At 43.8% G+C, this 23,432-nt stretch overlaps 1 protein-coding gene across 1 annotated transcript in view; it reads right to left on the reverse strand.

Annotated features, from left to right (window-relative positions):
• The window catches only part of OPHN1 (oligophrenin 1), a 184,109-nt gene that overhangs the window by 73,553 nt on the left and 87,124 nt on the right, over positions 1 to 23,432 (reverse strand). The window contains exons 11-14 of the mRNA XM_056859175.1: positions 22,961 to 23,039; positions 18,480 to 18,513; positions 3,131 to 3,193; positions 682 to 756 (exon numbers count right to left, since the gene is read on the reverse strand). Of these exons, the coding sequence (XP_056715153.1) occupies positions 682 to 756; positions 3,131 to 3,193; positions 18,480 to 18,513; positions 22,961 to 23,039 (251 nt within the window). The remainder of the gene's footprint in view (positions 1 to 681; positions 757 to 3,130; positions 3,194 to 18,479; positions 18,514 to 22,960; positions 23,040 to 23,432) is intronic.

Genomic DNA, 23,432 nt, shown 5'->3' on the forward strand with positions numbered 1-23,432 from the left:
CCAGTTCCTTCCTTCTCTTTCCTTTCCCAGTTCCTTCCTTCCTCTTTCTTTCTCCATCCCTCCCCCCTTTCTTTCTTCCTTCTTTCTTTTCCCAGTTCCTTCCTTCCTTTCTCCATTCCTCCCCCCTCCCTTCCTCTACTAGCGTTTGCTGTTCTTTCTCTTTTCGGTTCTACATATTCATGCAAACAATCTTTTTCAAGCATGAACCTTATCAAGAGTAAATTGAGAAGTCGTCTTATTGATGAGAACCTAGAATCATGCCTAAAATTAAAAACAACAACATACAAACCTGATTTACCCAAACTTTCCAAGGAGATGCAAGGCCATTGTTCACATTAAGTGTTTGTCAGTCATTGTCATGATTTAATTTTATGGATACCTTACTTACAATTTAATTTTATCAATAAATAAGATTATTATTAAGTATGATATCAAGTTTTATTCAGTGTACCTATAGTTTAATTAAGACTTAAAACTTAAAGTTTATTAAGTTAATAAACAGTGTATCTACCTATATAGTTTAAGTTTAAGAAATTTGGCTCTCAAAAGAAATCTCAATGGTTGTACTGTTGATATTTGGCTCTCTTGACTAATGAGTTTGCCGACCACTGGTGTAGTGGATGGTTTCTCCTTGATGTGACAACTCACAGAAATAAAATCCAGCGAATGACTGCTTCTTACCAAAGAATGCATTCAAGAGTTTCTGGACCTGGATGTTGCTGCCCACCGTTCGATACACACCTTCCGTTGTAACCCCTGAGAGGTACAAAAAAAGATGAAATCCTTACTGAACAGATGAAATTCCTGCATTCCGAAAGCTCAACGGCACCCCCTGGTGCCCCTTCATTTTTTTGTTACTGATAACTCTGTTCGCAGAATGTGTCAAAAGGTGTAAAACACGACTGAACCTTCACACGCCACAAATACCCTCAGTTAAAGAAAAACATACACAAACCCAGTTTGTTGCTGGCCAGGCCCACCTCCCTCCTCATGGCAAAAAACATGGTTCAGCACTCCCTCCCGTTACTCATCAGAACTCAGGCACATAGGCTGATATCTGATGAAGGGAGCTTTGACTCTTGAAAGCTCATAACCCCCCACCCCCACCCCCACCCGTCTCTAAGGTGCTACTGGAGTCGAATCTATAGGTTAATAAGAGACAGCTTCTTCCCACCCACTGGAATTTTAAAGCCTCTCTTGTTTAGAAGCCCAGAAAATGTCTGTGTGTGGGGGCGGGGGGAACTACTTTCAGGTTAACCAGAGTGCTTGAAATCCTATGTCAAGGGTAACCAGAATTTAGCCATGGTTAAATTCTTGGCACAAGAAGGGCAGAAGAGGAGCAAGGAACTTATCCATAAGCCTGGCTCCTGCACATCCTTCCATAATTTTGATTGTCGGTGATGTCTGATACCACCAAATCAAAACAAAGAAGGACCATTCCAAACACACTTGGAAGTCAAAATGTGCGATCAAAAGTTACCCAAACACATCTGATCAGATCAGAGTCTCTCTTCCAGAGGATTCTGCGGCCGCTTTAGAGACCGGTGGACCTGACCGCACAGCCCGCCCGCCCCCGCTACGTCCGGTCTCTTTGCATGGCAGCATAAGCATAGACTCGCTGTACAGACACAGCTCCTTCCCACAGCAGAGCGCCAACAGCAGATAAGATCTTGAGGCCGTGGTCAATTTCTGGGCAGAGTAACATGGAAGCCACCAGGGTCCACTAGAAGTTAACCTTTGGCCATGTTTATTCATACCAATTTAGATTCTTACCCATCCCCAAGGTTTTGGGATTGGTAACGCCAGTTTAAAATAAAATAGAGACGATCTTCCCCCTCAAGATATCTAATTAAAGTCAGTCACACACACACCCAAATTCTGGCCAGGGAAGGCCACCCCAGGACTTCGGCATACCCTGGAAGAGAACGGGGTGCCACAATTGTGGAGCAGGGTTACCAAACCAGTGGTGCTTTCTGTCTGAGCTTGGTGCATCTGACTGATGGCAACCCCAGCAAGGGGCTTTCGAGGCAAGTGATTAAGCAGAGGTGGTTTGCCGTTGTCTTCCTCTGCAGAGTCTTCCTTGGTGGTCTCTCATCCAAGACCTGACCTTGCTTAGCTTCCGAGATCTGACGGGCGCGGGCCACACACTGTGCCACCTTCCCTCCCTTGGTGCACAGGCAGCACAGTTTTTTAAAGGCCCTCTGTGGACCTGAAACGCCACAAGGAGGCAAAGAAGAGAGGGCAATCCTGGAAGTGCTTACCGGACAAGGCCTTCATTCAGACCACAAGAACAGCCCGCCTCGTTCACATGTTGCTGCCTGCCTCTCCATGAGGAGAGAGCCCGACTCCCTTTTGCGGGCCTTATGGACTGAACAGCAGTCATATTCCGCATGGAAAAAGAACACGGCCCTGCCTAACATGAAAAAAAATGGCCCTCTTAAGCACTTCTACGGGTTCTGTGTGTTGGCTTCCGTCTGATTTCCCCCCAGAAACATTCCAGCCTGAAAAACTCAATAGGAATCTTGAAAGAAACAGCAGCATTTAAAGCCAGTTCCCTTGCATTTTCCATCAATTAGCTGAGGAATTCTACCCACATTCTTTTGCACAGCGGCTGGTCATTTCAAATTCAGGCAGCAAAAATACATTGCCAGAGATCTTCAATGTCCCGGAGAGGACTCAGCCAAACAACTCCTATTTATTTTAGTGGCACTTTTATGACAAAACCCTTTAAAATCCCTGGACCAAACCCTAGCCAGCTCTTCTGTACTAGTTATGGCAATACTTTTGAATGTTGGCTCCCTTGAATGCGAGATGAGGGAGCTTATACATTTTAAATGCAGTATTGTAATTTTTCTTCCTGTAAAAACATGGTCATTGATCACAAAACATTTCTAAGAGTACTTAAAACATCAGTTTTTATTGCGAGCTTCCAAAAGAGAAGTTTATGATAGCTATAAAAGCCCCCCTCTCTTGCGCTCTGCCACAGCGTGCGCACTTGCAACTGTCTTCTTGCAGAATTGTTTTCAGGCTGCTGAGTGAGATTCAGATCAAGACCGCCTTGCCTGGGGAAGCTACAGCACAAAAAATTAGTCCAGAGGAGGGAAGCAACGGAAAGAGCTTCCAAACTTACCTTTTGTTTCTATGGCGTTGATGCACTTCCGGACAAATCGGAAGCCAACCTCATTCAGCTCCACTATTGGAAGGAAGGAAGGAAGGAAGGAAGGAAGGAAGGAAGGAAGGAAGGAAGGAAGGAAGGAAGGAAGGAAGGAAGGAAGGAAGGAAGGAAGGAAGGAAGGAAGGAAGGAAGGAAGGAAGGAAGGAAGGAAGGAAGGAAGGAAGGAAGGAAGGAAGGAAGGAAGGAAACAAGACAGCAAGTGTTATCGTTTAGCTCTTGGTGGCAGGAAGAGCAGTTTAGCTTCTCCCCCCTTGGAACAAGAATGCTCCTTAAACAAAAAGAGCGACAACAATTCCTTCTATGGGCAGGAGTCGGGCAGGGCTCCTGCAACTGAGGCAACGGTGAAAGAAACCTGTTGCCAGAAAGGAGGGGCCAGAGCAAAGATCCCGGCAGGCTCAGACCCACAGGCCAGACCAAGAACCCTTCGGAGGGATCCTGGAGCACCACCGGCACCCTTAAGCCTATGAATGTCTGAAGGCAGACCTCCCGGCAGTTCCTTCCTTGGGCTGCAGTTGGCCCATGCCCAACCCAACACCCTTCAGACCGCCAGTTCAAGACAATCGCAATCCTGCAGTCCCTGCTATGCTGGCTAGACAGTCACAGGATGCCAGCTGAGTCATCCATGCAGGCATCACATCACTGCTGCACCAGAACAATGGCAACACCAGGGCAACTCCACCCCTTTCCAGACCTCAGATGATGCAGCACGGCTCTGCCGCATTTGGCTCACTGGCCTGATTTGCTTTGCATGGCATAAAGTCGACACTTTGTGCCTAACAGGCAGGGCTGAGATCGAGCAGGAGAAGAGCAAACTTCCGACCCTCCTGGGACCCTTGACGGGCCCTCCACCTTGGCATACAAACGCCCAACAGAGTGTGTTAACGCATGGCCGTTTTATCCCCTATTTCTCCTGGGAATGTAGCGAATCTCATGGATAAGCACGCACTGCCGTCGCCCCGCTCAGTTTCTGAGCTCTCACAAGATCCGGCTAGTCTGGGCTCTTCAGGTGACACCACCGCAGAAAATCCCCCATCTCTCGTCACCACCTACCTCACCGCTGAAGGTGGAGAGGAGGGTACAGAGAGCAGGGCGCGAGGGGCAGATCTTAAGCGGCAGGCTGGACAGTGCAGGAAGAAACAGCCCTTCAGGCCCCCACAGCCCAAGTCGTTCATGACAAGAACCAGCACTTTGAATCGTGGCCAGAACCAAACGGGCAGCCAGGCCAGATCTCTGAGCACAGGAGTGATTCAGCTCCTGTATCCCCACCTCTGACAGTAGCCTTTCCTTTATCATTAAGCTCATATGACCAAAGATCTTGAGCATGAAGAATATATAAAAGATAAAACAACGTTAAAACTTGATAAAATCTTAAGACTTAAAACACTATAATATCACAAATATAAACAATAAAACATATAATACCTCCAGTTAGCACATAAGAAAATAAATACACAGGCCTATCCAATTCATATATAATCAGCAATAAAATCATTTTAACGTAACTTTAAAGAGACTGTTATTGCCAGATATTTTGCAACACATCTAGTTATTTTTGGTTCAGTGCCTGCTAGTAAGAGTGATGCCAACCCTGGCTGAGCAGGAAGTCGATATCCAGATAAAACAGGAGCAATCGAGATAGCCCTGGGTTCTGCAATCCATTGATCACAGAATAGAAACAGGCGACTCATCGTCTCTATTGCCCCAGAAGTGATCTGAGAATGGAATCTTATCAAATTGTCCTCTCAGTTCTGCTGTCGGCAGGTCTGGTGAGCATAAAAGCGTGCCTGTGACGAATGCTGGGGACGTTGAGGAACTTGAAGGGACGTTAATTGGAGGAGAAATTCCTAGTGCAAAAGTAGAGCATGCTCTTCTTGCCCGACTCAACGTACTAGCTCAGTCCAGTCCCAGTGCAAAAAAAGTGCCTGTATGCAAATAAGCATTTAGGCGTAACTTGATTATAACTTTCAGCATATCTTCAAAGCAGTTGTTAAGTAGTAAACTGATAGAGTAACAGCCTTATCATTACCAGACAGCAGATAGATTAGGTGGTAGTCATGAGAGCATACAGGAAAGTGTGAAATCAATGGAGTAATCCAAGATCTTATAGAAGAATATAAATCACAACTGAATAAAAAATGGGTAAGTGTTTCTGTCTTTGCCTTTCCACATGGGCAGACTCTCTGTTCGATTGGGGTTTTCAAAAATCTGCCAATTAATTCATAATAATAATAAGTTAGAGTTTGAAATACAGTTACTAGCTCAGTCAAGGTCAATCAACCCATATTCCTGAGGGCTGTAAGGTAAGGGCCAGGAAATTCAATCCTATCTATACATTCCCCCAGGCATTTCTAAAATTGTCTTCCTTTAAGAGGTGCAAAAGCCCCCAGAGTTACTGGGTACTGCAAAAAGAACCTTCATTCTCAACTTACCGTATATACCCATGTATAAGCCGACCCGCGTATAAGCCGAGGTGCCTAATTTCTCCCCAAAAATGGGGAAAAATTAGGCACCCGCGTATAAGCCGAGGGTCGGCTTATAACCCCTCCCCCCCCCCCCGCAGGCTTACCTGACCGGGCTCCCAGCGAAGGCGGTGGTGGCGGTGGCGGGCCCCCCACAGGAGGCTTCCAGGGCGGGGGGGGGGGAGCCAGGCGCGCTCGGCAGCCGGCTTCCCCCAGCCCTTCCAGGGCGGAGGGAGCCAGGCGCACTCGGCAGCCGGCTTCCCCTGGCCCTTCCAGGGCGGGGGGGGGGGGGAGCCAGGTGCGATCGGCGGCGGCAGCCGCAGGAGGCCCTCACAGGGCGCTCCTGGCCAGGGGAAGCCGCATGGGCCCGGCGATGGCGGCGGCAGTAAGTTGCTCCCTCCCTCCCCCCTCCTCCCCCCTCCCCTACCGTATTGACCCGCGTATAAGCCGAGGCCGGCTTTTTCAGCCCTTTTTTTGGGCTGAAAAACTTGGCTTATACGCGAGTATATACGGTAAAAGCAGCAAACCAAGCCCTGGACTCAAAACAGGCGCTGTGCAAACCCCACCCTAAGTGCAGTTCCTGAAACACCACCGGGCAACAGTCCCGCCAACTTCCATAGGAACTGGAGAAGTGTGTTGTCCAAATACTCAGAAACTCTACCTATCCAAATTCCTGCCCCAAACAGAACCTGAGGGATTATTTTTGCATTAAAAGTCTCTATGGCTGCAGGTATATATTGACCACCTTTTGAACAGAAAACCCTTAGGAGAGCATTTACATTAATCCTACCAGCATAAATTACTGAGCTTACATGAGCTTTCTAATTAAGATTATAACTAAACATGACTCCCAAGTATTTAAAATATGCCACCTGTTCTATTTTCCCTCCCTTAATATTCCAAACTTTCTGCCTAGAGTGAGACCTAGAGAAAACCATTATTTTTTATTTGTCATAATTTATAGACAAATTGAGAACGGTAGTCAATAAACACATTTAATGCCCTTCGAAGACCAACTTCTGACCCAGACAATAGCACCGCGTCATCTGCATACGGCAGAATTGGGATTTCATGACCAGTGCATGAAGTGATAATTTTTGGAGGTAGGATATCATGTTGTTTACATAAAGGTTAAAAAGCAGAGGGGCTAGGAAACAGCCTTGCTTAATGCCTTTTAGGCAGGGGAATGGAGCTAGTTAACTGGCCCTCCAAACTTGTACTGTTGGGTTTTCTTGCAGTTTAAAAATCAACCACAGAAGCTTTTTCTACATTGTTGTGTCAGCCAGTTTAGCCCATGTCGCAGGCCCCAACGTATGACCAGGATTTTGGTATGAAAGCATGTCCCATTAGGCTTCATAAAGACAGAAATGTGTTACAAAGATGATGTCACATCATAAACTGGAACACCTGTGACAGTATCAAGCCCAAGGCTAGTTACTTGCTATGCTGTAGAAGCAAACTCAGATTCTGCTGCTATAGTCATTTACTACAGCTGTCACAGATAAAGGTCACAGCTGCAGGTGTGCTTATCTGATTAAGCAAAACATACTGCTTGACAAGGAATGATAGACACTGTCATATCTACTAACTACTGCAGATGGCAGTTAAGTGCATAGTACTGCTTATAAAGCCTATTGATGAACTACTGGCTAAGTTACTGTTTATTTATAGAATGCTTTAGCTAAGGGATTATAGAACCAAAGTTGACTGGACCTATTCCAGCACATCTACAAGATAAAGGCTCTGAAAAGATATAAATAGAGACCTTTCTCTGACTACAGCGTAGAGAGGTTCCTGATGGTCTAAACCTACTGACCTATGGACTTCCTCCATCTATCAAAGATGTAAAACCTTGGCAGCCTAATTCTTGTGTGAATTAGGAACCTGATTCTTGCGTGAATTAGGAACAATAATTTATTCTTGTCTCTAAATCTGGAGAACTCTCACAGAGAGAGTTATTATGCCACACAATCTGTCTCTCTGAAGACTGATTGTCTGGGATAACTGTCTGTACAATGCTTCATCCTGAATATGTGATGAAGGCCCTTATACTCTAAGGATTATAAAGGTATGGATCTTACCATGTTTGAATATGGTGACATTGAGAGCTCATTTGTTCTAACAAGACTAATGTCTTCTCATAAAATCTATCTTATGTATAGACTTCCTAGTTCTGACAGACAAGATGTAAATGCAGCTTCTCTAAGAAGCCCACTACCAGAGCATATTCCAGGGGTTTCTCTACATAAGGAGGAAGCACTGAATATACTCTGCAGTCAGTTCTAAGACTGAGGTCTCACACAGAACTGTCTGACATACACATGCATATATAAACATGCATTACAGCTCACAATGGCTAACACATAGAATTACTCCAATTGGAATACATATAATTGGAATACATGGATGGAGATCCATGGAGCCTTAAGCTCTTAAACTAAACTATACTCAGTACTCTCTAAGATTGGCACTTCCAGAGAGATTATAAAACAGTTTATACTCTACACATAATATTAAGTTTTACACATAGCTTCAAATACTGATTAATTACAGTATAGCAAAACCATCGAGGTGGCTCTTAGCTATACAGCAATGCTTACAGCAATGCATACTCAAAGATGGCTTTCACATAGCCTTTTCTAATTTGAACATGGGCTTCAGACCCATAACCCTCAAACATATAGAGACTCTATGGTCTCATGCCTTCAGTCACAAACAGACTGCTGGAAGAGCTATAGTATCAGCTCTAACATGAAACTATGGAACCAAAGAGATCTCTCCTACCTTTACAACTACTAAAGACATTGAAATAACAGAGTAATACTTAGAGAATACCTGAAGGAAGTCTAACTATTCTAAGTGAACTTATAGAATCCTTATAGAAACTCTGCAATGACATGACTGGGTAAAGTATGTCTTATATTTAAATAATTTGAATTAGAATACTTATTCAATGCACTAACCATTATTTTACAAGATTTCTGTAAACTGTATTATTTCCTGAATGAAATATATACTTGGGAAACTCTCATATAGAGTCATAGAGATTGTTGATATTGCTAATATTGCTTGCATACATAAGATAGTATTTTGTTCCTGTTGAACTAACTAATATAGTTTTTATTTCTGTAACCATTTACATGCATATATTTTATGTGAAATAAATAGTATTTTTAATCATATATTCTTCTTTTCATATTTTTACTGGAACAATTCAATAGAAAGTCTATCTCGCGAGAGATGGAAAGTGTTGATCCCTGCTTAGTGGGTAACGGGCTGAATAAATACAGATCCCTTTTCAGGAAGGGGTCAATTCTAGGAGCTGGGTTGCTTTAACGGCACGGACCGTGACACCCAGAGACGGGAACTTGGAACAGAGTCAAAGGCAGCCCTAAGATCCACGAATACGACATTAAGATGGCCTCCTGGGAAAGAGCTAAGGGGTATAGCATCAGGCAATGATCCACAACTGAAAGACCTCTCCTAAATCCTGCTTGTTGGGAACATCCCCGGAGACTTGGTCACACGCATTTATATCACTGATACCCAAAGAAGGAAGAGATCCAGAAAAAACATCTAATTACAGACCTATATCGCTCTTAAATGTGGATTACAAAATTTTTGCTTCGGTTTTGGCATGTAGGATAAAGCAATTTATTAAGGATCTTATACATGAGGACCAAGCAGGTTTTATACCAGGAAGGCAAATAAAAGACAATGTAAGAATTTTACTAGATTCACTGGAATATTATGACCATAATATTCAACAAACTGCGGCTTTTGTATTTTTGGATGCAGAAAAAGCCTTTGATATGGTCTCTTGGAACTTTTTGAAACGGATTTTGGATAAATTGAATTTTGGAGATCGTTTTCAGAAAGGTATATCGGCTATTTATACCTCCCAACAAGCTAAAATTTTGGTTAATGAATCAATGTCAGATAACTGCCAAATCACGAAAGGGACTAGACAGGGATGTCCCTTGTCTCCACTTTTATTTTTGTTGGTGTTGGAACCGCTATGTGTGAAACTAAGAAGTATGGAGGACATCCGCGGGCTAAGAATTAAAAAACATGAATTTAAGTTGAGAGCATTCGCGGATGACCTACTGCTAATTTTGGAAAACCCAACACAGTCAATGAATATACTTCAGGAGACATTGGATGATTTTGGAAAAGTATCAGGCTTTAAAGTGAATCAAGAAAAAACAAAGATAATATTTAAAAATTTATCGGAAATACAACAACAGGAATTTATATCATATACTGGCTGGGAGAAAGCTAACAAAGTTAAATACCTGGGAATTTGGATCACTGCAAAGAATAAAGATCTGTTAACCAACAATTACCTCAAGTTATGGGGTAAGATTAAAACTGATATGATTATATGGTCAAACAAAAAATTGTCATTAATGGGACGTATCTCAACGATCCAAATGAATGTCTTACCGAGGATGCTCTTCTTATTCCAAAATTTACCAATAATATCACAAACAAAATATTTTGAAACTTGGAGGAAAGACATTTCAAACTTCATCTGGCAAGGAAAAAAACCAAGGACTGCTTATAAATACTTGGTGGATCTAAAAACTAGAGGAGGTTTAGCACTGCCTAACTTTCAACTCTATGCTGAAGCGGTAGCTTTAGTATGGCTAAAAGACTGGATGAATTTGTCAAATGTACGTTTGCTAGACTTGGAAGGTTATAATAACTTAAGTGAATGGCATGGTTATTTGTGGTATGATAAAATTAAATTACAAGCAACATTCCGTAATCATATAATCAGGTCCTCTCTACTTCGTATTTGGATGAGATATAAACACATTTTGGAACCAGAAACACCGATGTGGATATCGCCCCAAGAAATGCTAACTTTGCGCCCACTTAGACCAGACAAATTTATTACTTATCAAGATCTAACTAATTGGGAAGGAAAGAAATGCTCACTAAAAGACTTTCAACTGCTTAAGGATGATTTACAATGGCTTCAATATTACCAAATCAAATCAGTTTTTGTACAAGACGCAAAAAAAGGTTTCTCTAAAGAAAAATCTCCTTTTCAAAGGATTCTACTAGACAATAATACAAAGCTGATTTCTAAAATGTATAATCTCCTTTTAACAATATATTGTGAGCAGGACACGATTAAACCAACTATGATCGATTGGGCTCAAAATGTGGGACATGATATTGTTTTAAATAAATGGGAAAGATTATGGTCTAAAGATTTAAAAGGAATAAAAGCACAGTCAGTGCGAGAAAACATCTATAAAATGATGTATAGATGGTATTTAACACCCAAGAAAATTGCAAAGATTTATAAAACGATGTCCCCTACTTGTTGGAAATGTAACAAAGAAATTGGTTCCTTTTATCACATGTGGTGGACCTGTGACAAAGCCAAAGACTTCTGGGACATGATTTATAATGAATTGAGATTAATACTACAAAAGAATATATCCTAAATCCTGCTTGTTCAGGGTACAATATAGATTCTGCATCTACCCAGTTCCAGAGCTTGGGATACAAGAAGGCTGCATAAACCTTAGCTATTGTTGACAGCAGGGTAATGGTCCGATAATTTAGAGGATTGTTCTTGGCCCTTTTATATATAGGAACTATTATTGCATGTTTCCAAGCCGCAGGAATAATTCCTGAAGCATTAATTTGAGTGAAGAGAGGGGCCAGCAGATTACTCCACCATACCAAATTAGCCTTCAAAAAAATCTACTGGTATTAAACCAAAAGCATCGTTGTTTGTGATCTTGTGTGGAATAAAGGGATTCAAAAACCCACCTCCATGGGCAGCGACTGGCTGTGCCACCATGTTCCTCACACACTGTGTTGCATTTATATCTTCCATGTCTTGTTTGGTGACATCCCAGAGGCGTACTGGTGTTGCTGTGTGCAGACTGGCTCTTTCCATGCATGGCTAATGTGGTCAGCATGCTGCCCTACAATTGGTGGATGTTGGCAGTGTCTCCAAGGTGACTGGAACAGAGCCTTGATTCCTTACCGTGAAGGCTCCTTCTGTTCTGAGGCGACGGGCATCTTGAAGCTGTGGGTGTTTACCGATGCTCTCCGGGGAGGCAGGACCAAATCTTATTGGCTGTCTCCTCTAGGCGGGAAACAGCCCTGAGCTTCCCACTTTCAGACTTGCCAAGCCTGAAGCAGGAAAAAACTCCAAGAAAAGAATAGAGGAAAAACTTCCAACAAGTTAAACAAATATAAATATAAATTGGTTAAAAACAAGGAAGACAGAACCTGGAGAACTGTAAAAAACTTCCCATAACTATGTTTCTCAACCCAGTAAATCTACTAAACTATCAGTTAAATGATTCATTTATCTAAGAAATTTCCAAGTGTGCACGAGTATGTAGTGGCCATGAATGTAGTGAATTGTACGTCCCATGTTTTACCGGGTGGGCAAGATGCCCGTCGCCTCAGAACAGAAGGAGCCTTCACGGTAAGGAATCAAGGCTCCATTCTCTTCTGAGGCTAGGGCATCTTGAAGCTGTGGGACTTGCAAGAGCTTCGACCCGGGTGGGTAAGGAAAACTAATTATTCCACTACATGCTGTAACACTCTACGCCCGAAAGCCGCATGGGCTGATGACCATTTGTTAATTCTGTAGTGTTTTATAAATGTAGAGACGTTAGACCACGTTGCGGCCCTACATATCTCGTCTACTGGTGCTTGTTTATCAAAGGCCGCCGTGGTGGCGGCACTACGCAAAGAGTGAGCGGTGATACCGCTTGGAACAGTCTTACCACGTGCTTTGTATGCCTCTGTGATGCATAGCTTCAGGGTGTAACTTATAGAAGCAGCCGACATCTTTTGGCCCTTGTTGGGATTGTGTGTGTGTGTGTGTTAAGTGCCGTCAAGTCGCTTCCGACTCATGGCGACCCTATGAATGAAAGTCCTCCAAAATGTCCTATCTTTGACAGCCTTGCTCAGATCTTGCAAATTGAAGGCTGTGGCTTCCTTTATTGAGTCAATCCATCTCTTGTTGGGTCTTCCTCTTTTCCTGCTGCCCTCAACTTTTCCTATCATGACAGTCTTTTCCAGTGACTCTTGTCGTCTCATGACGTGGCCAAAATACGACAGCCTCAGTTTAGTCATTTTAGCTTCTAGGGTCAGTTCAGGCTTGATTTGATCTATAACCCACTGATTTGTTTTTTTGGCAGTCCACGGAATCCGTTGGGATTAGAAATTGCTATAAACATAGAGCCCGTCGTCCTAAACTCCGCGGTTCTTCTTATGAAAATCCGCAGGGCTCTGCGTAAGTCTAGGGTATGCCACTGATGTTCTTTCTGACGTGAAGGTTTAGGACAGAACGATGGCAAATTGATCTCTTGTGTTCTGTGAAAAGACGAATTCACTTTCGGTAAGAATGTAGGATCCGGTCGAAGAACAACCCTATCCTTATGAAAGATGCATAGGCCTTCTCTGATGGAAAGAGCTCTCAACTCGGACACCCTACGGGCCAAAGTGATGGCCGTTAAAAACAAGACCTTTAATCTTAGGTATTTTAACGGGACCGTCCCCAGTGGTTCAAATGGTGCCCTTGTAAGTGCCTTCAGAACTAAGTTAAGGTTCCAAGTCGGGAAACGATGCACGACGGGAGGACTCAACTGGTTAACACCTTTTAGAAACGCCACCACATCTCGATGTCTAGATGTGGGTAGACCTCCAATCGTTGGGATGACGGTTGAAATAGCAGCGATTTGTCGTCTTAGGGTGGCTGCAGAGAGCCGCATCTGTACCCCATCCTGCAGAAAATCCAAGAGCTGTCCAACGTCGGGAGCGAGTGGATCCACCTTTTTTCTCTGGCACCACCGCACAAAGGCCTTCCAAGAGGTGTTGTATATGCGCCTAGTCATCGGTCTTCTAGCTTCAATGATGGTATCTACAACTCTAGATGAGTAACCGCACTTCAAAAAGCGTTCCCGTTCAAGTTCCACACGGTTAAACAAAACCATAGGGGGTCTTGGTGAAAGACAGGTCCTTGTTGTAACGAAGCCCGTTCCTGAGGAATTCTCCATGGTTACTGTATGGATAGCACGGTGGGAATGCATACAGCAATCCCTTGGGCCAAGGGCTCAGGAGGGAGTCTATCACTTCCGCTTTTGGATGGAAGAACCTGGACCCGAATCTCGGGAGCTTGGCATTTGTTGCTGACGCGAACAAATCCAACACTGGAGTTCCGAATTTGAGGCAGATGATCTGGAAGGTCTCCTGCGAGAGAGACCACTCGCCCTCGTCCAAGGTCTGGCGGCTCAACCAGTCTGCTTGTACATTTAATGTTCCCTTTATATGTTCTGCTCTGATGGACTTGACGTTGTTCTGAGCCCAAAGGAAAATCTGTTCCGTTTCCTTGTGGAGGGTCGAAGACTTTGATCCCCCTTGTTTGTTTAAATGGGCCTTCGTGGCCACATTGTCCGTTCTTATAAGAATATGACGGTCGACTAGTTTTGACTGGAAGTGATACAACGCCAGCTTGACTGCTCTGATCTCCAGTAAGTTGATATGAGATCTTTTGTCCTGGCAGGACCAACGCCCTTGAGCTGTCTGGTTCTCCAATGTGGCACCCCACCCCTCCAGACTTGCGTCCGTGAAAAACTGGGTTGGTTCCTCGTGAAAATATTGAGTGGAGTGTCCGAGGTTGGCAGGGCTGTGCCACCAGGCTAAGCTGAGTTTCACCTTTTGCGATAACAGGATCGGTCTGTCTATCTTGTGAGTTATGTCGCCTTGATATGGTCGTAATAGCCACTGCAGGGGTCTGGAGTGGAAACGTGCCCACGGTACTATTCCTATACAGGATACCATTAACCCCATCAACTTCGCCAGGAGCATGAGGCGGGCCGATTTGGTGCGTGCGGTGATCCTGGCTAACTTGGAAATTTTCTCCCTTCTTTCCTGTGACAAGGATGTTTGTGGTGTTTGTGGATGAATTTATGATTACCCCCAAGTGTAACATCATCTTGGATGGAGTCAAAGAGCTTTTGAGTCTGTTCACCAAATAACCGTGTTCCTCCAGAACCTGAATGACTCTGTGTGTGTGTTGAAGAGACTGGTTGTAAGAGTGGGCACAAATGAGGATGTCGTCCAGGTACGGGTGTACCTGGACTCCCTCTTGTCTCAGCGTGGCTATGACTGTGACTAAGACTTTGGTAAAAATTCGTGGAGCACAGGTCAACCCAAAGGGGAGGGCTCTGAATTGATAGTGATGGCCTGCATGTGCAAAACGAAGAAATTTCCTGTGAGTTGGGTCTATTGGAATATGTAAATATGCCTCTGTGAGGTCGAGAGAGGTCATGTATGTGTCCGGTGTAAGGGACTCCACTGTAGATCGGAGAGTTTCCATGCGGAAATGTTTTGGGGCTACTCGTCTGTTGATGTATTTTAGATTTAAAATAGCCCTCCAGTCCCCGTTGCGTTTCGGGACTGTGAAAAAAATTGAATATACTCCCCGACCGACCTCCTCCGGTGGTACCTGTTCTATGGCCTTTATGGTGTAGAGGTGTTGTATGGCTCTCATGGTCCTTACATATTTTTCCCTTTTTAGAGCCAATGGTGATTGGATAAACCGATCTGAGGGGTTCCTGAAGAATTCTATAAGGTACCCGGTTGAAATGATCTTTAGTACCCATCTGTCTGGGTTTGAGGCTAACCATCTGGGTAGAAAATGCTGTAGCCTCCCCCCCACCTGTAGTGGTATGGTGTCACTGGGTGTTGGTTTTGGAGAACTTATCTCCCTTGTCAGACCTAAACTGACTCTGCTTTTGGAACTTTCCCCCTCTGCGAAAGGAGCCCCTGTTAGACCATGAGCCCCTTCTGTATTCGGATTGATATCTGGGGGCTGGCCTATAGGGACGAAAGGAAGGATAAGATGGACCTCTGTTGTCCTTCCTAACTTGTCTGGGAAGAGCCTTCTTTTTATCCCTGGTTTCTATTAATATGTTATCCAATTTTTCCCCGAACAGCCGACGTCCTTGAAGAGGGTAGGCCATTAGAATCGCCTTAGAACGGAAGTCCGACTGCCACGGCCTAAGCCACAAAGCTCTCCTGACAGCGGAGATGGAGGCTATGGATCTGGCGGAAAATGACATCGCATCCAAAGATGCGTCAGCCATAAGGGAAATTGCCTCGAAGACTCTATCCAACCCAATGACCACTCTGCGGTTCTCCTGAGGAATTAATTGAACAGGTTTCCTCATCCACATGGTGGATGCCCTGGCAAAAATAGAGGTGGTGGCACTAGCCTGGATGGAGAGTGCTGCAGCCTCATGTGCCTTACGGGTAAGGAACTCAGCTTTCTTGTCTAGATGATCTCTGATGGAACCAGCCCCGTCCTCAGAAACTAGACTAGGGTTCTGAACGTCTACTACTGGGGCTTCTACCACTGGAACTTTTAAAAGTTCCATGGCATGAGGAGCAAGCTTATAGAGCTTATGCAAATTAGCTGGAAACTGCCTATTAGATGTAGGATTCTCCCACTCAGATTTTACAGCCTTTTGGAAAAACTCAGGAAAAGGGACTAGGTTATTTTGAGTCTGAGTCCTTGGGAAGCACTTTTTAACTCCCCTCTTTAATTTGGGCTGAGGCTCCTCCGCAGAGTCAATCTCCTCATTAAGATCAAGAGCCACCAAAGCTGTTTCCCGCCTAGAGGAGACAGCCAATAAGATTTGGTCCTGCCTCCCCGGAGAGCATCGGTAAACACCCACAGCTTCAAGATGCCCTAACCTCAGAAGAGAAGTGGAATGATTCTCCTTATTCCCTAAAGGTATGTTTTCCCCTTAACTTTCTCTGCCGGGAGATTGTGAGATGCCACCTGAGCCGTGCTGATGTTACACTTCTAAGGATCCAGCCGAACAGCAAGATTCATGCCAACATCAGTAGTTCCTGGCATTCACACAAGGCAACAACTTCCAGGTTTGCCTTAAGGGTAGGGATATCTTCTTTTAGAAATGTCAACAGCAATCCAGTAGCATCTTAAAGAGCAACAAGATATTATTCTAGTATAAGCTTTCATGAACTTCCACTTCTTCAGATGCAATGCAGTATGGTCCTCACTAGGCAGACATTTATATATGAGTTTATGGGGGGAAAACAAATCAGCTGGGTCAAAGGGTAGTCCTTTTATACAATACAGGCAGGGGTTAAATCTTATGCAGAAGAATAAATGGACACAAATCTGAAATTAAAAATAACACTACTCAGAAACCAGAGGAAGACCTGAAAGTCACTATCCTTCAACAACAACAAAAACTTCAAAGGGAGACTCCAGTGTGAAACTAATGAAATAGAATTAATCAAGAAGTTTGACACAATCTCTACCCTGCTCCTGAGGGACTATCTTTAGTCACGATAGATGCTAATGTCCAGTTGCTAAAAGCTGAATTTTGCAACCATTTCCAGTGTTGGGTAGCTTAGTAAAACTAGAATAGTAGTCAGTTTCTGCTGTGGTGAACAGCCTTTGTGCTTTTCTTTACATCTTACTCTGTAGTTCTTGTATTTTGTGGCCCTCAGACCCTGATGATTAGATTAACCTAATGAGGACCTACTAGACTGCACTGTAGGCAAATTCTGGAGAGTGAAAGGTATCAAGCAAGCAACAATTTAACAGCCTGTAGCTTCCTAATTGAGGGGCTGGGAGAGATGCTGGGCTTCTTTTCTCAGGAGCTCTCCTATCAAAAGCATGTTTGCTTGTGGTCTTGTATGGAATAAGAGGATTCAAAACCCCATCTCCTTGGGTAGTTTAATTTTGCCTCCAACCAGTCATGAATTTTATGTGTGTGTAAAGTGCCGTCAAATCGCAGCCGACTAAAGGCAACCCTGTAGGGATTTCAAGGCAAGAGACATTCAGAGGTGGTTTGGCATTGCCTGCCTTCACGTCATGACCCTGGACTTCCTTAGTGGTCTCCCATCCAAATATTAATCAGGGCTGAAGAGATCAGATTAGCCTGGGGCCATACAGGTCAGGGCCATGAATTTTATAGGAAGCCACATTTTTTAAAAAAAATTCCACATGTAAGAAACTCCAAGAGTGCAAATTTGTTCATGCTGATGAAGTTCAAAATATTGAAAGTTAAAGTTAAATCAGTAGTGAAAAGGGCCAGGTCGCATTAGACATACCTTTAGGAAACAGAGAGGATCGCATCATCACTAATCACGTTGGAGACACTGCCAACATCCCCCAATAATGGAGCAGCACGCTGGCCATGTTAGTCATGCATGGAAGAAGCCTGTCCACACACAGCAACACCTGAACACCTCTGGGATGTCACCATGGAAGGTAAAAATGCAACACGCTGGCCTTGGAGGTGGGAAAGCCGTGTGACTTGCTTTTCAGGGAATGGTTGGGTTAGAATAGAATCATAGAGTTGGAAGGGACCACCAGGGTCATCTAGTCCAACTCCCAAACCCCAAATTGGCAAATGTGCACAGGACCAGCGATTTGGGATTGAGGCAGACATTAAACGGGGTCAAACAGAATCCACAAAACATGGGGAAAACGCGAGGGGAGAGCAAGGTTACTTCTAAAGGTCGGAAAACACATGCAGAGTAAAAACAAAGCCCCAAAGTACTCAGGGCTTGATGGCGACGGAAACAACCCGTGCATAAAGGGCCTTGGTCCAGGGGCTCACAGGGGTCCACGGCGGTCCTGCTTGAACTGTTACCTGTCCCTCCTCACATTTTTTTAAAAAAAATGAATGTAGGGTCTAGGCAAGCAGTTGCAATTCACAATAAATCCAGCAGAGAGCAGCAACAGTCAGTACTTGAAAATGATGCACAGCAAGCAGATTCCTTCAGGTGAAATATTTTTTAAGAGAAAAGCAACTTACTTTCCTCCTGCTTTGTGATGGGACTGTGGTAGATCTAAAGAAAAAAGGGGAAACAAAGCAAAGCTAAGTGGTAAATAAAAACAGAAGGCAATAAGAAATGCTGTTAATTTCCAGTGTCCTCATAAATTATAGCACAAAGTTATACCAACTAGTTTCTTTAACAGTCACCTGGTGGAATTGCCTACCTGGAGAAGTGAGGAAATCTCCCAGACTTTTATCATTCTACAGAATGTATAACACAGAATTATTGGTGCTGGGTGGAGCTTGTGTGTGGGGGGGCTGTGAGCATTTAAATTGCAATGGCTCCTCCTTGCCAGAGGTGTGAGCTGAAGGGCGAGAGCACAGGGGCTCTTGCCCTGTGGCTCTTATCCTGGGGATCATGACTGGGGACCCTATAGGGTGGGTAAAAAATCTTGTTATCAAGGCAGAGTAATTCTCTGCACCCAGTGGGAATACCGAGTAATTTAAGTATCTGTGTGAATTAGCAGCAGTTATCAGCAGGGCAAGGAAGCTTTGGCACTCGGTTCTTATTTGGTACATTAAGAGAACAGGGCATAAAGGGCAGGTTGCTTTCCTTTCCAGGGTTAAAACACCAAAGAATAATAAAATAATTAAATAAATAAATAAATAAATAAATACCAATTATGAAGATAGAAAGCCAGCAGGGGTCGGGGGTCTATCCAGTGTGGTCTTGAGATGGAGAATGAAATTAGGGAAGCATGTAAATGTAATGAAGCAGTAATAATAGGAGACTAACTACCCTCGTATTGACTGGATAAATGTATGCTCCAGTCAAGCCAAAGAGATAAAAATTTTTAGACATCCTCAATGACTGTGCCCTCGAACAGTTGGTCATAGACCCTACCAGAGGGGAGGAGATCCTGGACGTAATACTCTGTGGTGCTGCCAGCGACTTAGTGCAGGATGTGGATGTAGTTGAGCCAGTTGGCAATAGTGACCACAATGGCATCAAATTTAATTTATATGTAAGTGGGAAAGTGACTGGGAAATCTCACACAATTACCTTTGACTTTAAATGAGGGAACTTCTCTAAAATGAGAAACCTGGTAAAGAGGAAGTTGAAAAGAACAGTTAGGAGGGTTAAATCTCTGGAAAAGGCACAAGTCCACATTACTAGAGGCTCAGCTAGATTGTATACCGCAGGACAGGAAAGGTGGCAATAAATCCAAGAGGTCACCACCATGGTTAATGAGTAAGGTGAAGGAAGCAATTAACGAAAAAAAGGCTTCCTTCAGAGACTGGAAGGATTGCCCAAACGAGGCAAACAAAAGCAAACACAAACTGGTACTAAGGAAATGCAAGCAAACAATTAGAGATGCAAAAAAAGATTTTGAGGGGCATATCGCTAAACACATTAAAACAAACAATAAGAAATTGTTTCAGAGACACTGTCCTTCAGTGTTACTCCTCTGAAGATGCCTGCTACAGCTGCTGGCGAAACGTCAGGAAAGAAAATACCAAGACCACGGTCACACAGCCCGAATAGCCTACAAGAACCGATGAACTCTGACCGTGAAAGCCTTCGACAATAAGAAATTCTTTAAGTACATTAGTAGCAGGAAACCAGCTAGGGAAGTGGATGACAATTAGAGTAAAGGAACACTAAGGGAGAATAAAGCGATTGCTGAGAAACTAAATGAATTCTTCTCAATTGATTTCACTGTTGATGTGAACTGGGGCAAATAGTGGTAACAAGGCAGGAAGTCCTAGAACATCTAGACAAACTACAAACTAACAAGTCACAGGGACCAGACGGTATTCATCCTAGAGTTCTTCAAGAACTCAAATGGGAAATTGCTGAACTCCTAACAAAGATATGTAACATGTCCCTTAGATCAGCCTCTGTACCAGATGACTGGAGAATGGCCAATGTAACACCCATTTATAAAAAAGGTTCCAGGGGGGGACCTAGGAAATTACAGGCTAGTTAGCTTAACGTCTGTTCTGGGTAAATTGATGGAAAGCATTATTAAATATAGAATTGTCAAGCATATAAAAGGGCAAGGTCTGCTGAGCAAAACCCAACATGGCTTCTGTAAAGGTAGGTCCTGTCTCACTAACCTATTAGAGTTTTTTGAAAGTGAGAATAAGCATGTGGACAGGAATGAGCCTGTGGACATTGTGTATATGGATTTCCAAATGTCTTTTGACAAAGTCCCCCACCAAAGACTGCTAAGCAAACTTCATAGTCATGGGATAAGAGGACAAGTCCTCTTATGTGTTGAGAGCTGGCTGAAAAATAGGAAGCAGAGATTAAGAATCAATGGTCAGTTCTCACAATGGCGGGATGTGAGCAGTGGGGTCCGCGCCCGTCAGATCTCAGAAGCTAAGCAGTTTGGGACCGGTGCTTTTCAACCTGTTCATCAATGACCCGGAGTTGGGGGTGAACAGTGAAGTAGCCAAGTTTACAGATGACATGAAATTATTTAGTGTGGTTAAAACAAAATCGGACTGCGAAGAGCTCCAAAAGGATATCTGCAAAGTGGAAGAATGGGCATTAAAATGGCAAATGAGATTCAATGTGAGCAAGTGTAAAGTGATGCATATTGGGGCAAAAAATCCCAACTTCACATATACACTGATGGGATCTGTGCTGGCAGCGACAGACCAAGAAAGGGATCTTGGGATGGTAGTGGATCACTTGATGAAGATGTCAACCCAGTGAGCGGCTGATGTCAAAAAAGACAAATTCCATGCTCGCCATAATTAGACGAGGAATAGAAACTAAAACAGCTGATATCATACTGCCCTTGTACAAATCTATGGTGAGACCACACTTGGAATACTGTGACAGTTCTGATCACCACACCTAAAAAAGGATATTATAGAGCTTAAGAAGGTGCAGAAAAGAGCAACCAAATTGATTAGGGGACTAGAGCAACTGCCCTATGAGGAGCGGTTAAAAAGCTTAGGGCTGTTTAGCTTGGAAAGAAGGCAGCTGAGGGGAGACGTGTTAGAGGTCTATAAAATTATGCATGGTTTTGAGAGAGTGGATAGGGAGAAGCTTTTCTCCCTCTCTCATAATACTAGAACGCAGGGTCATCTGCTGAAGTTGGAGGGTGAGAGATTCAAAAATGATAAAGTATTTCTTCACACAACACATAGTTAAATTGTGGAACTCCCTGCCCCAGGATGTGGTGATGGCTGCCAACTTGGAAGGCTTTAAGAGGGGAGTGGACATGTTCTTATGGAGGACGGGGCTATCAATGGCTACTTGTCAAAATGGATAATTGTCATGATGTATACCTATTATCTCCAGGATCAGAGGAGCGTGCTGAATATATTAGGTGCTGTGGAACACAGGCAGGATGGTGCTGCTGCAGTCATCTTGTTTGTGGGCTTCCTAGAGGCACCTGGTTGGCCACTGTGTAAACAGACTGCTGGACTTGATGGGCCTTGGCCTGATCCAGCATGGCCTTTCTTATGTTCTTAGATGCGAAACAGCCGTGAAATTTTAGGCAGTGTTCACTGTTTAATTGTATATAGTATAATGTTTTAGTGCATCGGTCTCTAATCCTTGCAATCCAGTTTTAATCCACTGTTGTTAAGGTATTACACTTGTATTGATTTTAATTGTGCTGTGTGCCTTAAGTCTCAACAAGAATGGAATGAAATCAATAAATTAATTTATCATTCTATGAAGAAATATAGGTTAGTGTCAGCATACCATTACCATTACCATACACACAGTTTTTATATATGGGCCTGAAATGCAGATGTTCTTCACCTTGCTGGCATTCCTTAGCGGCTTCAAGAGACAAACCACGAATAGCCAATCCTGCACCTTCCATGCAGAATTTCCTCACCTTGGACAGGCCTTCACATTTTAAAAAAAAAATTAAAATGGAACACGTTTGCTATTATTCTACAAAGCAAGAGTTTGTAGTATCAGAAATGCTGATAGAGACCAAATATTTTTCAACAGATGCTTAATATTTTTTAAAATGTTTTAACAGTATGTTGCAACTCCTGACAACCCTTTTCCCATATTGTATGCAGCACTGAGGAAATTGCAAGGAAAAGACACCATCAAGTACTAAGATTTTACGGAAAGAAGGAACCCAGCCAAGCACTGGAAGGTGCAGGTGCAAAATATGCATAAACAGGAACCAAAGGGGCATCAGAAGAGCAGGGCTGCCAGGCAGAGGGAAAAGTCATGGCCGTATCAACCAGCCGGACTTTCTGGCATTCACACACAGAATTGGGGTCAATTCCAGTAAACAACTGAAACAGAACTGCTTTCCAGAACTGGCACAGCAGTCAGCCATTTGGAAAATGTATAGTCTCATAGCTGTGTTTTAAACCATGTTTATAGTTCTTTTGGATGAGCCTTTACTAATACCAACCAATCTCTTTGTGAATAGCTGGCACAGGACAGCACTTCAAAGGCAATGCTCCCCCCGTGTCACCGAGACCTGAAAATGGCCCGGGCCCCTTGTGCCCAAATTTAGAGCACCCACCGGCTCTTTGCCATCCATGGCCTCCATCCAGAGACGTCTGTTTGCTTCTGAAAGAGCTTGCATGGTGATAGTCCCAGGCCTGCATGAGAGTCAACAAAAGGAGACCAAAATGAAGCTGGAATTACAGTTTATTTTTCTTCGCCTTAAGAAATAAACCAAAGAAAGGCAAGTAGAGCCACCAGAAGGCCCAGGCTGAGGATTCCAGGTACCCTCTTTGCAAAGCCTTGAGTATGCAGACACAGAACCATGTCCTGACTGGACAGGAAGGGCAGAGGGCTAGCCATTTTCTTCTTATACCAGCTGAGGCAGCTTGACCAGCCCCCACCACTGATTTAAGAGGCAGCAACGCGGCCCCATCCCTACTGATAGCAAAACAAAGTAAGGTGGCCTAGCTGTATCTTACAGGTGTTCTAGGCCAATCTAAAACCCACTTAATATACATTTGTAATTACAGATGTGTGGACAACCCCAG

Source organism: Euleptes europaea, chromosome 13, assembly GCF_029931775.1.
Source record: "Euleptes europaea isolate rEulEur1 chromosome 13, rEulEur1.hap1, whole genome shotgun sequence".
In the NCBI taxonomy this organism is placed as follows: domain Eukaryota; kingdom Metazoa; phylum Chordata; class Lepidosauria; order Squamata; family Sphaerodactylidae; genus Euleptes; species Euleptes europaea.